At 38.5% G+C, this 17,310-nt stretch overlaps 1 protein-coding gene across 1 annotated transcript in view; it reads left to right on the plus strand.

Moving 5' to 3' along the window:
- TRRAP (transformation/transcription domain associated protein) overlaps window positions 1-17,310 on the plus strand; it is a 170,470-nt gene that overhangs the window by 84,090 nt on the left and 69,070 nt on the right. Inside the window, 6 exon segments of the mRNA XM_078152903.1 lie at window positions 521-667; window positions 2,631-2,750; window positions 3,030-3,317; window positions 3,477-3,614; window positions 5,495-5,607; window positions 8,611-8,746. Of these exon segments, the coding sequence (XP_078009029.1) occupies window positions 521-667; window positions 2,631-2,750; window positions 3,030-3,317; window positions 3,477-3,614; window positions 5,495-5,607; window positions 8,611-8,746 (942 nt within the window).

Genomic DNA, 17,310 nt, shown 5'->3' on the forward strand with positions numbered 1-17,310 from the left:
TGCAGATAAAGGGAAGAAAAGGATCTTTTGTTTGTTTATTTGTGTTTTTGCAGAATCACTTTTTGGAAATTGAACTTTTTATGACATCCAGAAACCTTTGGATAGCCAAGCTGAAACATTTTTTTTCTCTTAAGAAATCGGTTTAATATTATATTATGCCTGACTTATGTCTGAATTACTAAAGCAGCTAAGCAAATTTCTCACATATTGAAGTTTAAAGAATAATATTCTTACTTTTTATAGGTCTGATTATTATCTGCTTTAATTTCCACCTTATTTGTTTTATTTTGATGACTTGTTTTAAATACTTTATTGTTCCTATCTGGATTAGAAAAATTATGCCCTCCAAAAAAATAAGAAGAATGTATTTTTAGGGAGCCAAATCATAGTGAATGAAATTATGATTATAAACTTCCAGAAGATGACAAAGAATTTTTGAGTGCCAAGATTTCAGCAGGAGCTATACAAAATACTGTCCACCGGATTTAATCTAACTAATTAAAAATTTTATTTGATTTAGGATGTGGAGATAGATATTGAATTAGCTCCTGGAGATCAGACTAGCACACCTAAAACCAAAGAACTTTCGGAAAAAGACATTGGTAACCAGTTGCACATGTTGACCAACAGACATGATAAATTCCTTGACTCTCTTCGGGAAGTTAAGGTTTGTATATTGGAATGGCAACTTCTTATTTGAAAAGCCTGTAAAATCCTGAAGTGATATCATCCCATTGTAAACCTGATCTTTCTTAAATCTCACATTTGACTTGCCTGATTCACTCTTGTAGTCCTGGAAAACTCTCAAATGATCATCTTATTTAAATAATGTAGAAGTTAGTTATATTGTCTGTTGATGGAGGAGAGGACAGATTCTTACAAGACAGGTTTACTATGTCATTTCCTCAATTCCTATTGTGGTAGGAAATGGAAAAATTGTCTAATAATAATAATACCTAATGTGGTATATGTACTATTTTTAAGTAAGAAAAAAATTGTTGGTAAAGATGGGATAGATTAGTATGCTAAATTTTTTAAAAGCCTCTCTAGTATGAGATTTGAACTGATAAAAGCCATAAATTATTTATGTTTGTAGGTAAGAATTAGGAGAGAATGTGTGTTCATATATGGAATATATTTATATTACCCCTTGTACTACATAATATTTTCATATAAAATAGGGGGAATTTTGTTTATAGATTCTCAGAATTGGAAGGAACCTCAGAAGCCATCTAATTCAACCTAGGATCAAATATAAAATCCTCTCTTTGGTATTTAAAGCTCATCAGAACCTGACCTCTTCTTTTTTACTTACTCTTTACTCCTTTCTGTGCACTCTTAAGATCCAGCTACTCTGGAAAACTTGTAATTCCTCAAACATAACATTCCTATCTTCTGTCTCTCACACTTAGAATACTTGGCCCTCAAGTTTGCCTCTTGGTTTTCCTGGCTTCCTTTAAGAATCACCAAAATTTCTACATTCTATAAGAGGCCTTTCTCAGTCCCCCTCCACTCCCTGGTAGCTAATGGCTTTTTTTTTTTAACCATAATCTACTCTTTATATATCTTCTGTATACCTAGTTATTTACATGCTGTCTCCCCCATTAGTATAGCAGTTCTTAACCTGAGATCCGTGAGGCTGTTTTTTTTTGGTATTGTGATACTTCTATTTCATTATAATTAATTTTTTTGTAATCCTATGTATTTTATGCATTTAAAAGCATTATTCTCAGGATGGGTGCATAGGTTTCACCAGACTCCTTAAAAGGTCCACTACACAAAAAGGGTTAAGAACCCCTGCATTAGAATGTATGCTCCTTGAGGGTAGGAGCTGTTTTTGCCCCATTTGTTTTTTTATGCCTGACATATAATAAGCACTTATGAATGTTTGTGGACTGACACCATGTTGTTTTGTTTTGGTTTTTTAGCAATATCGTCACCAGGATAAAGTATACTATAAAAATTTTTATTTGGGGTAGATAGAATTTACTTCCATAATTCCTCTTTGAATTTATCAGTGTGGGTATTTTACTGCAGTGAATGAAATAGGTCTTATAGGGTTGTTGTGGTAAAAAATATTCATTACCCTGTAGTTAATTTGTTGATGGGCATCATTCCTCATGTTGGCTAAATTTGGTTGATGAATGACGGACATAGCTTTCCATTTTAGTGTTAGACTTGCCAGAATTTATATTCCTCCCGCATAGCTTGAGTCAGGAGTGAAATAGAAGGGAAAATATGATAAAAGCATTTAAAATGAGTTCAAAAGAAACAATTGTGTTTTTAATATGTGCTATGTATATTTAAAAAAAAGCTTGATAGATACATTAATATGTATTAAAATTTATTTAAGCTTATTAATAATGGAAGGAAAATTTCTATATAGAAATAATTTCCTATAAACTAGGTCTTGAGGTGATTTTATTGAATTTCATTCAGATTTAATTTATATTCATTATAATAACTGTTGGAAACATGATATTTTCATTAGATTTTGTTGATTTTTTAAAAAAATACATCTTATACAGCTTGTGTTTTAATAGCATGAAGTTTTTTGTATTCAGTGGTCTGCATGGTAAAAACTGTTGGCCAGCTGAGCTAATTGTTGTCAGATTTTTTTCCATCTATAGACTGGTGCATTGCTCAGTGCCTTTGTTCAGCTGTGCCATATTTCAACAACATTAGCAGAAAAGACCTGGATCCAGCTATTTGCAAGATTGTGGAAAATTCTCTCAGATCGACAGCAACATGTGAGATTTTTTTAAAAATACTTTTTGACTAAATATTGGTATTTCAGAAAGATGTAACTTTAGCTCTTGTTTTTAAATTTTATTTTCTTCAGCATTTACATTGCTAATATCCCTGAAAGAAAAAAGAAAGCCTTGGTAGATTTTTTAAAAGGCGAAGGAAACCAATAGATCTTGATATAGAGTAAATGATCAAAAATATTACTGAGCTTTGTGAAAGAAGAGATATTGGCAATATGTTGATTTTGAGAGATGATCTAAAAACCAATACCTTTATTTCAGGCTCTTGCAGGTGAAATAAGCCCGTTCTTATGCAGTGGTAGTCACCAAGTCCAAAGGGATTGCCAGCCAAGTGCTCTAAATTGTTTTGTGGAAGCCATGTCACAGTGTGTCCCTCCAATTCCTATCAGACCATGTGTGCTGAAATACTTGGGAAAAACCCACAATCTCTGGTTCCGTTCTACATTAATGCTAGAGCACCAGGCTTTTGAAAAAGGTCTGAGTCTTCAAATTAAACCCAAACAGACAACTGAATTTTATGAGCAGGAGAGTATAACTCCACCTCAACAAGTAAGTAACCGCATTTTTTCGTTAGATATTTATAGTTAAACTAAATTTCTAAAATTGGTTCAATCTTAAATTGCCATTAAATTGCTGTGTTTTAAAAATACTTTCACCAAGACTCTTATAGGTTTTTTGCTATATATTAATTACTTGATGTTTTTTCAGGAAATTTTGGATTCCCTTGCTGAACTTTATTCTCTGTTACAAGAGGAAGATATGTGGGCAGGTTTATGGCAAAAGCGGTGCAAATTTCCTGAGACAGCAACAGCTATAGCATATGAGCAGCATGGATTCTTTGAGCAGGTAACCACTATTTGATAGAATTAATATTTTATAGTTGATATGTGATTTATGCATAACACATTTATTTTGAAGATAACAGAACTTATACAAAGAACCCTTTTTAATGGAATTTTGATGTAAGAAAAACACCACATTTGTAGGATGAATTCTTTTAAAGTGTAATTTTCTATTCTGTGATCAGACACTGATCTAGAAGTAGTTTTGTCTGAAATCATTATTTACTTTGAGCCATATGAAATTCTAGTTGGACTACATTTTAGTTTTATTTTTACTTGCATTTTTATATTTACTTACCTAAAGCTTGAGGTCAAAACTGTTATAATATAGACATGCAATTTTGTGCTCAGTCACTTAGCATTTATCAAGCACCTATGCCAGACACTTGCTAGAAAGAAAGACAAGAACAAAACACTAACAGTCCCTGCTCACAAGGGGCTCATGGTCTAATGGGGGAGTCAATATGCGTATAACTTTGTACAAGCCACATATACACAGAATAAATTGGAGGTGATCTCAGAGGGAAGACACTAGGGTTGAGGGGCACTAGGAAAGACTTCTTGATGAAGGTAGGACTTTAGCTGTAGCTAGGAGGCATAGATGAAGAGGGATTGTGTTCTAGGCAAGGGACAGGCATGAAAGCATTTGGAGTGAGGAGGTATTTTTCTGTTCAAGGAATAGCAAGCCAGTATCATTGGATCACAGAATACATGGTGGGGAGGGGGAGGAATAAGGTGTAGGTTAGGAAAGAAAGGCAATAAGAAAAATAGTATGTAGGGGCTAGATTATGAAGGGCTTTAAAAACCAAACAGGTGCTTTTATTTTTGGTCCTATTGGTGATAGAAAGCCACTCCAGCTTGTTAAATACAGAGGCATTAAGGTCAAGATCTGCATTTTAGGGAGATCATTTTGACAGCCTTGAGGAGGACCTCATATTGTAGTGGGAAGAGAGACTGGAGACAGGAAGCCCAGCCAATAGACTATTGCAATAGTCTAGGTGTGAGATGATAAGGGTAATGTCAAGCAGTTAAGTGGAGATTTATGAGAGATGTTACAAATCCTGTCCTGAATTAACAGGAATTGGTAACAGATTGGATATGGGGTGAGAGGGAAGAGTTGAGAATGACACAGGATGGTGGTATATTCCCCAGTAATAGGGAAGTTTGGAGCAGAAAGGAAGGAGGGAGGATTTTGGGGGAAAGATAAAGAATTCGGTTCTTGACATATTTTAGTTTAAGACATCTACAGGGCAACAGCTCAGGCTTTTTAAAAAGCAGTTGGAGATACGATATTGGAGGACAAGAGAGGTGGTAGGCCTGAGCAAGTAGGTCTGAAATTCATCTACTTAGAGTAATTGAAATCATGGAAGCTAATGAAATCACCAACTGAAATAGTATAGAGGGAGTGAGGATGGATGAAGGACAGACTCTTGGGGTCTCCTACTCTTAGCAGGTGTGATATGGATGAAGATCCTGCAAAGACAGAAAAGAAGTGATCAGACAGGGTAGAGAAGGAACCAGGAGAGAGTAGTGTCAAGAAAATTCCCCCCCCCAAAGTGCTCAAGATTTCCAAATATACAATGCAAGGAATTTAATTAGGAAATTCTGCCTTCTTTCATTGTAGTAAAATAGAGACTTTAATAATTTGTCTTTGTTTTCCCTTGTGTTCCAGTTAAAAATTAGACACTCTTGCTCTCTCCCTGCCCATTTTTATATTCTTGTGGAGGCTCTCTATGAATAGTGAATTGAAAAGAGAGGCCCTAGATTAGTGAGAAGGGAGGAGGGATGCCATGTTTTTGTTGTTTCAGCATAATTCCACTCTTATTCAGATTTTGGTTGGAATTAGGTCAGATACTGAAACTGTTAGGAACTTTTTTTTTGAAGGCACAAGAATCATACGAAAAAGCAATGGAAAAAGCCAAAAAAGAACATGAGAGGAATAACGCATCTCCCTCTATCTTCCCAGAATATCAGCTTTGGGAAGACCACTGGATTCGGTAAGCCTCTGAGATTGATATTGTTCAACAATTTCATTCCTTAAAAATACTACTTATTAGTACTGTTTGAGATCCCATCAGTCAATCAGAAAGCGTTTATTAAGCTCTTACTCTGTGACAGGCTCTGTAGTAAGCACTAAACATAGAAAGAGAAAGCAAAAACAGGCTTTGTCCTCAAGGAGTTTACTGATCTTATAGAGGAGATGACTTGTACATGGTACAGACAGAATAGCTGGAAGGTAGCCATAGGGGACTATAGGAGTAGCTAGAGGGCCTGGGAAAGCCTTTTGTAGAAGGTGGCATTTGAGGTGAGTCTTGAAGGAAGCCAAGGATTCTAAGTAGAGGAGAGAAAAGCAGAAGGCAGTCAGTGTAGTCCTGGGAAATAGGAATGTCTCTGGTGAGGAACAGCAAGTAGGCTGGTGTGGCTGCACCATAGAGTGTGTCTAGGAGGAGTGATCTGTAAGACGATGGGAAATATAGAAAGGAAGCAGATTGTTAAGTGTTATACCTGGCAAATGGAGGAGTTTATATTTGATCCTGAAAATAATAGGGAGCTTATTGAGGTGGGTTGTTTTTTGTTTTGCCAGTTGTAAGGAAGATGGCTTTTTTGAGTTTAGTAGAAGACAGATGAGATTTGGATTAAGAACTGGCACATATGGTAGGGGCTAGTGAGGATTTTTTAAAAATGAAGAAGAATTGGGCGTGTTTGTAGGCAGCAAGGAAGGAAACAGTAGATAGGGAGAGATTGAAGAATAGTGAGAGTATAGAGATAATAGGTTCAATCTGCTGGAGAAAACAGGATAAGATCGAGTACATGTAAAGGAGTTAACCTTGGTAAAGAGAAGGGCCATCTCATTATCTGACACAGAAGTGAAGGAGGAGAAGTGGGGGATGACATCAGAGGGATGTGAGATGAAAAAGGAAAAAGAGGGAGCTCTCCAGTTTCAGCACATAGCCTCAGGTTTTTGCTTTTCTAAATGTATGAGTTGAAGTCTTCAACTGAGAGAGTGGTGAAGGGAGTGCCAGTGGGATGCTTAAGGAGAGTAGAGAAGCTTTGGAATAGCTACTGCGCTGTTCTCTCTTTCTGTGATAGGGAATTGGTTGGGGAGAAGTTAAGTAGACCTTGGTTAGTATGGCTTCATGGCTCCCTTCAGATTTAGTTAGTGGGACCAAAGAAGGACAATGGTGGATATTATCTAGGGTTGAGGTCTGGCAGGTCATGTTCAGCAGTAGGACAAGGGTATATAATATTTAAGAGTAGAAGATGGCGCAGGGTTGACTGGTTCAGTAAGAGTTAGAGATTGGGAAGAGAGAAGATGTAGCCAGAGCAGGGATGATAGCTTGGAAAACTATTGAAACTACATATATTATAGGTCAAGATGAACTTGAAGAATAGGGTTAAGTGTGGTAAGGTAAGAAGGAATGATAAAATGTTATCATTGGATAAAGGAACTTTGGAGTTCTTGAACATGGAAGTTGAACCCTTCTGGTGATGGCAGGGTCAAGCCATCCCTGAGTGGAGGTGAGTTGGCGTCTAGAATTGAATATATAAGACACTGGGAAACTCAACATGTAAGTTGAAGTCTCATAGTGTGAGAATAGAAGTTGGAGTGGAGAGAGAGACGCTGAGCTAGTCACTGTACTTATTGAGATTGGGGTTGGCCAGTAGATAATAAGCAGGTTCTGAATTGAGTGATAAATTTAAATAATATTAATCTTAAAGAGCTCCCTCTTAAGGCAGAGAAGTTTCTGAGTATGGAAGTAGAGGGAGGGTCTGGCGGTGACAGCAGATAGTAAGTATTCTGATTACCCCCAACAAGACCAGTGAGTAAGAGGGTATGAGAAAAAGCACAGGTAGCCCTAGATAGCACAGCAATGGATGCAGTGTCATCTAGAGGTGGGGGTGGGGCACAGTTCAGTAAGTGCCAGAATGTGGGAGGGGGAGCAAGAGAAAGGAAGGGATGGGTAATGAATCTGAGATTTTACTGAGATACCGAACAACTGGGTGAGGAAAATACTCTACATTGCAGGTTTATGGTGTGTCCAAAGCTTAAAGTCTCGGGGTTACCTAGAGCACTGGGTGATTGAGTGACTTGGCCAGAGCTTCCGACCAGTACATGTCAGAGGTACAACTTCAGTCCAGGTTATCTGGCCTCAAACTGGCTTTCTGTCAGCTATGACAGATTGATAACAAATTGAAAGGAAGTTTGTTAATTATCGAGGGAGAAATCCTGAGGTTGCAGTGGGAAGGGCAGGCAGATATGCCTGGAGGGGAGCACTATAGCAATGGCCTTGAGGTGAATGGTAAAGAGGGAGCAGGTAGCTGAGTTCAGGAGTTTAGGTATTTGCCCTTCAGTAGCCAGGGTTTAGAATCCCTAGCTTGGGTAGAGTAAGAGAAAATTGGATTATTTTCTCTATTATAGGGGGAATGAGTCCCGGCAAAGTATCAGTGAATAGGAAGAAGGCAGGAGAGTAGTAGGTTCTGCTCAGCCTCTTGGCAGATAGTGTTGCTGGCCGCTGGGTATCTGGAAGCCCTGGCAGGCATAAGCAGGAAAGACTTTAAGTGAAAATTTTGAGTTCTAAATGGGACTGTCTACTCCTTAAAGTGGACTGACTGTGAAAGGGACATGGGGAAGAACTCTCTAAGTCCAGCCTAATTACCTTTCTGGATAATTGGTAGAAACTTTTCCTGGGTGTTTGTGATGTAGACAGTTCGAAGTATAACTTGAAGTTCGTTCATTTCAGGGTATCACGTAGTTAATTACCTATGGTAAGCAGATTCACTTTCAAAAGGTGAAAATTTTATTTCTGGTTTGTAGGTACTTAACTTTAATAAAGAAAGCCTATTTGTTTTTGCAGCGTTTCTCTCCTATACTTCTCCCTACCACCTCTTCCCGCCCTCCCCCCCTGGTTTTGGAAAATATATGAAATACTTTAAAATATTTTTTCTTAATGTTGAGGTCTGTGAAATTAATAGAATCATTGAATTTTTTTTTTATATAGCTGCTCTAAGGAGTTGAACCAGTGGGAAGCTTTGACAGAATACGGTCAGTCAAAAGGACATATAAATCCTTATCTTGTGCTGGAGTGTGCTTGGAGAGTATCCAACTGGACTGCAATGAAGGAAGCACTAGTTCAGGTGAGATGTTCTTCTCCTTGCTTCCCTTTGTCTCTGTTTAGGAGGTAAAAAGGTGTTCACTTTGATCCCGCAGAGATCCATTAAGAAAGAGTTTTGCCTAGGGCAGCTAGGTGGCGAAGTGGATAGAGCAGCAGCCCTGAAGTCAGGAGGACCTGAGTTCAAATATGATCTCAGACCAAACACTTGACACTTAATAGCTGTGTGACCCTGGGCAAGTCACTTAACCCCAATTGCCCCCCATGCCCCAAAAAGTTTTTAAAAAGGGAAAAAAAGTTATGCCAGTTACATTCTTTCCTTTTTTTGGATGAAGTTACCATTTTAGAGAATTTATCTGCCATCATCTCTCTGGGTTTTAATAAGCCATCTCGCAAAATCTTTTGAGGTGTCATTGTGAACAGGATGGCAAGTTGTAGACTAGAGGATAGTGTAGTTGGGTGGGTTCGTGATTGATTTACTGACTGAACTGTCAGTGATTGTCAGCCACAATCAATCTTTAGTCTTCCATTCTGCTGCTACTCCTTCTTTGTTGCTTACAAACACATCAGTCCCAAGGTAGGGGTCCAGGGGGAGGGGGAGACTCAGTAGATCTTGTCATTTTCTTAACCTGTTATTCTGTATCTCCGCTCCGTTTCTCATCCAAATTCCTAGAAAAAGCTGTTTACGCTTGTTGCTTCTGCTTCCTTTCTTTGCTGTCACTTCTCAGTCTTAGTCATCTGGTTTCAGATCTCATCATTCATTTGATGTTCCTCTCCCTGTTGTCACCAGGAATCTTGGCCTTTTTTCAATGCTCATTCTTCTTGACGTTTCTGCAGCATTTGACTTTTAATACACTCTCCTCCTGGATACTCTGGGTTTTTGTGACACTGCTGTCTCCTAGCCATTCCATCCTGTCTACTCTTTCTTAATCTCCTTTGCAGGATCACAACAATACCATAGGCCCTATCCATGGTTATTGCCCAAAGCTCTGTTTTGGGCTTTCTCTCTTTTTATTTTTCTTTTCTAACACTTACTCTTGGTGACCTCATTGGCTCACTGTGGTTTTAATTATTATCTCTACACAGATAGCTCTCAGAGCTATTCTCCTTCTTGAACTCCAGTCCTGTATTATCAACTGACGAACTTTTAGAAGCATCTCAGACTCAAGATGTTCAAAATGGAATTTGTCTTTGTCCCCCCACCCTCACGTATCTCTCTAATACCGTCTCTTTTGAGGGGGAGGAGGGGCAGAATTGCCATCATTTCAGTCACCCAGATTTGCAGTCTTGGTGTCATCCTTGACTTCTCTTTTTTCCCCCCATATAGTCATTTGCCAGACACTGTTTTTTCACAACATATTTTGCGTCTTCTCTATATTAACATAGTCACCCAGACCTTTATCACTTCTTGTCTGGATTATTGTGGTAGTCTTCTAATTGGTCTTCTACCTCAGGTCTCTCTCTACTCTAATCCATCCTCCTTTTAGGTGTCAAAATTGTATTTATTTTTAATTTATTTTTAATTTTCAACATTCACTTCCACAAGATTTTAAGTTCCAAATTTTCTCCCCATCTCTCTCCTCTCCCCTCCCCAAGATGGCATGCATTCTAAATACTCCTTCAATCTGCCCTCTGTTCTGGCACCCCACTCCCTTCTCTTACACCATTCCCCTTCTGTTTTCCTGTAAGGCAGGCTAGATTTCTATACCCCTTTGCCTGTATATCTTATTTCCCAGTTGCATGTAAAAAACAATTTTTAACATTTGTATTTAAAACTTCTGAGTCCCAAGTTCTCTGCCTTCCTCCCCCACCACCCACCCTCATTGAGAAGGCAAGCAATTTGATATAGGTTATACATGTATAGTCATGGAAAACACTTCCATAATAGTCATGTTGTGAAAAACTAACTATATTTCCCTCCATCCTATCCCACCCCCCCATTTATTCTGTTCTCTTCTTTGACCTTGTCCCTCCTCAAAAGTGTTTGCTTCTGATTACCTCCTCCCCCATGTGCTCTCCCTTCTGTCACCCCCCTGCTTTCTTATTCCTTTCCTCCCTATTTTCATGTAGGGTGAGATAGATTTCCATACCCAATTGAGTGTGTATGTTATTCCCTTCTTAAGCCAAATCTGATGAAAGTAAGGTTCACTCATTTCCGCTCACCTCCTGCCTCTTCCCTCCACTGTAAAGGCTTTTTCTTGTCTGTTTAAGTGAGATAATTTACCCCATTCTGCCTCTCCCTTTCTCATTCTCCCAGTATAATCCTCTCTCACCCCTTAATTTTATTTTTTAGATATCACCCCTTCCTCTTCAACTCACCCTGTGCCCTCTGTCTGTCTGTCTGTCTGTCTATCTATCTATCTGTCTATCTGTGTATACATATATTTTTTTCCCCTCCAACTACCATAATACTGACAGAGGTCTCATGAGTTATAAATATCATCTTTCCATGTAGGAACGTAAACTGTCAACTTTAATAAGTCCCTTATGATTCCTTTTTCCTGTTTACCTCTTCATACTTCTCGAGTGTTGTATTTGAAAGATTTTCTATTCCGCTTTGGTCTTTTCTTTTTCTTTCTTTTTTCCTTTTTTATTTTTTGGGCAAGACAGTGGGGTGAAGTGACTTGCCCAGAGTCAGACAGCTAGTAAGTGTCAAGTGTTTGAGGCCAGATTTGAACTTAGGTCTTCCTGAATCTAGGACTAGTGCTCTATCCACTGTGCTGTCTAGCTGCCCCCTGCTCTGGTCTTTTCATCAAGAATGCTTAAAAGTACTCTATTTCACTGAATGTACATTTTTTTTTCTCCTGAAGGATTATACTCAGTTTTGCTGGGTAGGTGATTCTTGGCTGTAATCCTATCTCCTTTGCTCTTGTGATCCCTTAATGTAGGAGCTGCGTTATCCTGTGTTATCCTGATTGTGTTTCCACAGTACTTGAATTGTTTCTTTCTGACTGCTTGCAATATTTTCTCCTTGACCTGGGAACTCTGGAGTTTGGCTACAGTATTCCTAGGAGTTTTCCTTTGGGGATCTCTTTCAGGAGGTGATAGGTAGCTTCTTTCAATTTCTATTTTATCCTCTGGTTTTAGAATATTAGGGCAGTTTTCCTTGATAATTTTTTGATCATGGCTTTAGGTAGTCCAATAATTTTGAAATTATCTCTGCTAGATCAGAGATAATTTCCAGGTCAGTTGTTTTTCCAATGAGATATTTCACATCATCTTCTTTTTTTTCCCCTTCTTTTGGTTTTGTTTTACAATTTCTTGATTTCTCATCAAGTCATTAGCTTCCATTTGCTGCATTCTAATTTTTAAGGAAGTATTTTCTTCAGTGAGCTTTTTGGAATTCTTTTTCCGTTTGGCCAGTTCTGCTTTTTAAGACATTCTCCTCCTCATTGGCTTTTTGGACCTCTTTTGCCATTTGGGTTAGTCTATTTTTTAAGGTGTTCTTTTCTTCAGTATTTTTTTGGGTCTCCTTTAGCAAGCTGTTGACTCATTTTTCATAATTTTCTCGCATCACTCTCATTTCTCTTCCCAGTTTTTCCTGTGCTTCTCTTACTTGATTTTCAAAATCCTTTTTGAGCTCTTCCATGGCCTGAGACCGAGTCATATTTTTCTTGGAGGCCTTGAATTAGGAACTTTAGCTTTGTGGTCTTTTGGTTGTATGTTTTGATCTTCCTTCTCACCAAAGTAAGATTTCATAGTCCGAGTTTTTTGCCTCTGTTTCCTCATGTTCTCAGACAATTACTGAACTTTTTAACTCCTTTTTTTTTTGTTTGTTTATTTGTTTGTTTTGGCAATTGGGGTTAAGTGACTTTCCCAGGGTCACACAGCTAGTAAGTGTCAAGTGTTTGGTCTGAGGCTGGATTTGCACTCAGGTCCTCCTGACTTCAGGGCTGGTGCTCTATCCACTGCTCCACCTTGCTGCCCCAAACCTTTTAACTCTTTGTTAAGGTAGGGGTCTGCTTTCAGTATGGAGGGTGTACTGTCCCATACTTCAGGGGTTTTGTACAGCTGTTTACAGAGATACTTTTAGGGATCTGTAAATTTTCAGTTCTTCCAAGTGGTATGATTAAAGGAAAAGTGTTTACTCCTTTCCTGGCCTGTGTTCTGATCTGTGAGTGACCACAAGCACTGCCTTGGAACTGTGAGGAGAATTCCCTCTCCACCACCACAAGGTGTACCACACTAGCAATCCTCCTTGCCTCAGGACTGCCACCCAGGACATCACCCAGATCCAAGCATGGGCAAAGCGAGAGAATTCTTAGTTCCAGCAAAGAGATCCTTGCAATCCCACTCTGATCAGCCACTCTATCACCCCACCGTCTGTGGGCTGAGAGCTCCAGAAGCAATCGCTGCTGCTGTGGCCACTGCCCCAAGGCTGGATCATGCTCCTCTCTCATCCAGATCTGACAGACCTTTCCTACTGACCTTCTAAGTTGTCTTTGGCATTTGTGGTTTGAGAAGTCTGGAAATCACCACAGCTTCCCATGATTCAGTCGCTTGAGGCCTGTTCCAGGTTTCCTCTGGCCCCATCGTTGCCTGCATAGCCCATTCTAAACTACTCTCCTTTCCCAGCCTGACACAACAGACCTTTCCTATCAACTACCTAGGGTGTCTTGGGCTGGAAATTTGTCTCACCTGGTCTTTTTGTGGGTTCTACTGCTCCAGAATTTGTTTAGAGTCATTTTTTACAGGTATTTGGAGAGGTTTGGGGGAGAGCTCAAGCAAGTCACTGCTTTTACTTCTCCATCTTGGTTGTGCCCCATCAAAATTGCATTTTCTGAAGTGTATGTATGACAATGTCATTCCATTACTCAGTAATCTCCAGTGTATTCTTGGTTACCTTGAGGGTTAAATATAAACTGTTTGGGACATTTAAAGCTCTTCACAACCTAACCTTTTCCTACCTTTTTAGTCTTCTTTCACATTATTCCTTTCATGTACTCTATGGTCCACCTTTACTTGCTTCCTAACTGTTCCTCATACAGGGCACTTAACCTTCATTTCCTCATTCGTAAAATGATGGGATTGGACTTAAAGCCTTTAAAATTTTTTCCAGCTCTTAATCTATGATCCTATGATATGTCTCAATGCCTTTTTACTTTCCTTCACTCCACAATGCCTTTCACTTCCTCTGAAGTAGCCAAGAGAGGATTGAATTCAACTAGATCCATGCCTGGAACACACTGCTTCTGGGAATCCTTGATTTCCTTCAGAACTCAGTTCTAGTACTAACTTTTGCTTGAAGATTTTCCCCTCTCCTTCAGCTGTTAGTACCTCCCTTTCAAAATTACCTTATTCTTATTTTGTATATTGATATTGAGATCTTTCTTTCCACTACTTGCTCCTTGTGAGGTCTAGGACTTTTTCTGCTTTTGTCTCTGGATCTTTAGTGCTTATTTGCTAAAGGCTGTATTTTGTAGTGCCTTTCAAAAATAAGTGCTTAATAGGTTCTGATTGACTTGAAGTCTCTGTTAGTGTGCCACCTAGCTCTGTTTTGGCCTCCTACTATTCAACACTTCGGGAAAAAAAATGTGGATGAAACCATAGCACCCTTATCACATTTGTGGATGACTGTTAGTTAGAAAGGAGAGATGATGCATTGAATGATAGAATTGAGATCCAAGAAAGACCTGGATAGGGTAGAACATGGGGCAGAATATAACAGGATTGAACTTTGTAGGGGACAAACATGACATCTTTCACTTAGGTTAAGAAAATCAACTGTATTACCTTTGGAGGAAGAAGTTGTTTTTAGATTTCAGTTCATGTGAAATCAGTGTCCTAGTAGCCAGTGAGAGAACTCAGTGTGAACCCACAGTGGCATGTAGAAGCCAAAGAAGCTAATGCAAGCATAGAGTCCAGAGTGCAGAGTGAGTAAGACAGTCATTCATTGTACAATTCTGGGTACTTTGTTTTCAGGGTTAATTATAAAGCTGGAGTACATACAGAAGAGGTGGGTCCAGGTAGTTAAAGGACTTAAAACCATTCCTTATGAGAACTGGTTGAAGGAATTGGGGACCACTAGAGAAGACTTAGTCGGATGGGAACTACATTACAAGATACAAATATTTGAAGGTGTATCATTTGAAAGGGGAATTAGTCATGTTTTACTTGATTTTAGAAGAATTGGGCAATAGGTGGAAGATACGGGAAGATCGATTTCAGCTCAGTATAATGAACATCTTCCTTATACTTAAAGCTGTCCCAAAAGGAAAGGAACTGTGTTAGAGCGTTGTCTTCAGACAGATATTAGCTAACCATTTGTCAGAGATGTTGTAACTAGTTTCATGATTTGTTGGGGGCTTGCACTAGGTAACTTCTTAGGACCCATTATGACTCTAATTCTGCAAGGTATTGTTTTTTTTCCACTGCCCATTACTAATGATATCAACAGAAGCTCAAAATGCTTCTCTGGAGTTGTGTACGTGGACTTAGCACATTGCCAGGTATTTTGGTTGTCAAAATGAAACATATCTTTTAAGGAGCAAGAATTATCTTTCACCTGATTGTCTCTAATCCTTTCCTAAGAATCAAAATTATGAATTAGTTGATAATTACCTAGCAAAAAAACCTGGACTTTGAGAAGCAATGTGAGAAACAAGAGGTTTGTGGTTCTTTTAACTGTTATATGAGGGAAAAGTTAAAAGAGCAGATTTCTTGTCAATAGATTTTGTTGACACACAATTCGGCACCTTCAAAGTAAAAATGAGTGTGAATTATATTAATACAGTTGGCTTCAGGAAAGTAAATTACGTCGAAGAGAAATGATTATGGGATAAAATAAATGAGGAGCTGCAACAATAATATATTTAAGCTTTTCCTCATTACTCAGAAGAATTTTCACAAAGCAGTAGTGTTTGTATTTTATTGGACCTCCAGGACAAATATGTTAGAATTCTGTTTCAAGTCTGCTTAGTTTCTTTTGATGGTCATCATACCTCTTAGGCATGAAAATTGTATGTTAGGAGTTAAAAACTGTAGCTTTCTCTTTGCCTCTGGGTGGCAGCATGCATGTAGTGGATCACTAGGAGGTCAGAACTTTAAAGGTGTTAATTCTTAATATGATAGCACTGGGACAGTCCCCTAAAACATGGCTACTCCTCTGATTTCAGTGGTGCTGAACAAAGAACATTTTAAAAAGCTGAAGTGCTCAAGTTCTGTAGTGGTAAAATATGACTGAACAGTTTGAGATAGAGGATGTAATTAAAAAAAAATTAACCGTTAATTTCAAAAAACTAGTTAATTGATTATAAACAGTCATAGGGTACCATCAGTTATCTTCTCTATGTTGGCTTTGCACATTGCTAGTGGAAAAGGGCAAGAAAGATATGACTAAGCAATGAATCGAAGTTTTATTTACCATGCATGAAGAGTGATTTAAGAGACATTACTGAGGGGCAGCTAGGTGGCACAGTGGATAGAGCTCAGGCCCTGGAGTCAGGAGGACCTGAGTTCAAATATGGCCTTAGACACTTGGCACTTACTAGCTGTGTGACCCTGGGCAAGTCACTTAACCCTGATTGCCTCACCAAAAAAAAGGCAAGAGAGAGAGAGAGAGAGAGAGAGAGAGAGAGAGAGAGAGAGAGAGAGAGAGAGAGAGAGAGAGAGACTTTCATGAACTCATTCTCAGCTTAAACTGTTAATCATGCCAATAACTTCAGGCCATGGGCATTTCACAGCGAAGCCATTAACTAAAACGTACAAGTTGACACCAAGACTGTAGGCTTTTAAAAGAAATAAGTAGTGAGACCTGTGGACTGAGTACACAATCACAAAACAACCTTTTTGTTCGCTTAGTTTCATAAAAATGGTTGATGAGTGAGCCAGCATCCTGAAGCTGTTGCTGTCTTTCATCAGAAGTATTTATACAGAGAGAGAAAAAAACAAACCTGCCACCTACCAGGCAGGTAAATGTTAATTATGATGTAACGCCAATGACTATAAAACAGTGTGCATTTTCTGTGTGCCTGCTGTGTGCACGAATGCAATGATTGATTTTATCTTGAGTTACAACTGACTAAAAGAAGACACACATAGGTCATAAGGTTGTTAAGTGCTAGAACTTTGGGGGGTAGGTGCAGGATATAGAGTAGCAATACATAGAGCAGTTAACACTTAGTATTTCCAGAATTTCCTTATTCATTAGGACTTTTCAGGGTATATAATTTAATATTTTATAGAGGGAAGTAAGGAAAACATTTGAGTGTTTTCATATTTTTTTCTTTTCATTTGACTCTTAACCCCTGTTTCTTTATATATAAAGGAAATACCATGATATATTATGCATCCATTATTATTCTGTCAGTTGCACTATCATAGTGAATTTGATGATACCTAGTCCTAACTGGTAATTTCTACTACAACCCACAGACTTAGGGATACAGATATTTTTCCAGAATTGGGTAGATTGTTTTGATTTGATTTGATTCCTGTCTTGAAGTGGGGTACATCCAGATTTAAAATAATTTTTTCTTCACTTGATGTTTTGGGACTTACAAGGCATTTGTTATCCAGTAGAGGAGAATACCTGCTTTAAACTTGTTTATTTTCTCAGTTGGGCTATAGAAATGGTTTTGGTAGGTATCT

Source organism: Phascolarctos cinereus, unplaced genomic scaffold, assembly GCF_003287225.1.
Source record: "Phascolarctos cinereus isolate Bilbo 61053 unplaced genomic scaffold, phaCin_HiC Scaffold_4;HRSCAF=312, whole genome shotgun sequence".
Taxonomy (NCBI): domain Eukaryota; kingdom Metazoa; phylum Chordata; class Mammalia; order Diprotodontia; family Phascolarctidae; genus Phascolarctos; species Phascolarctos cinereus.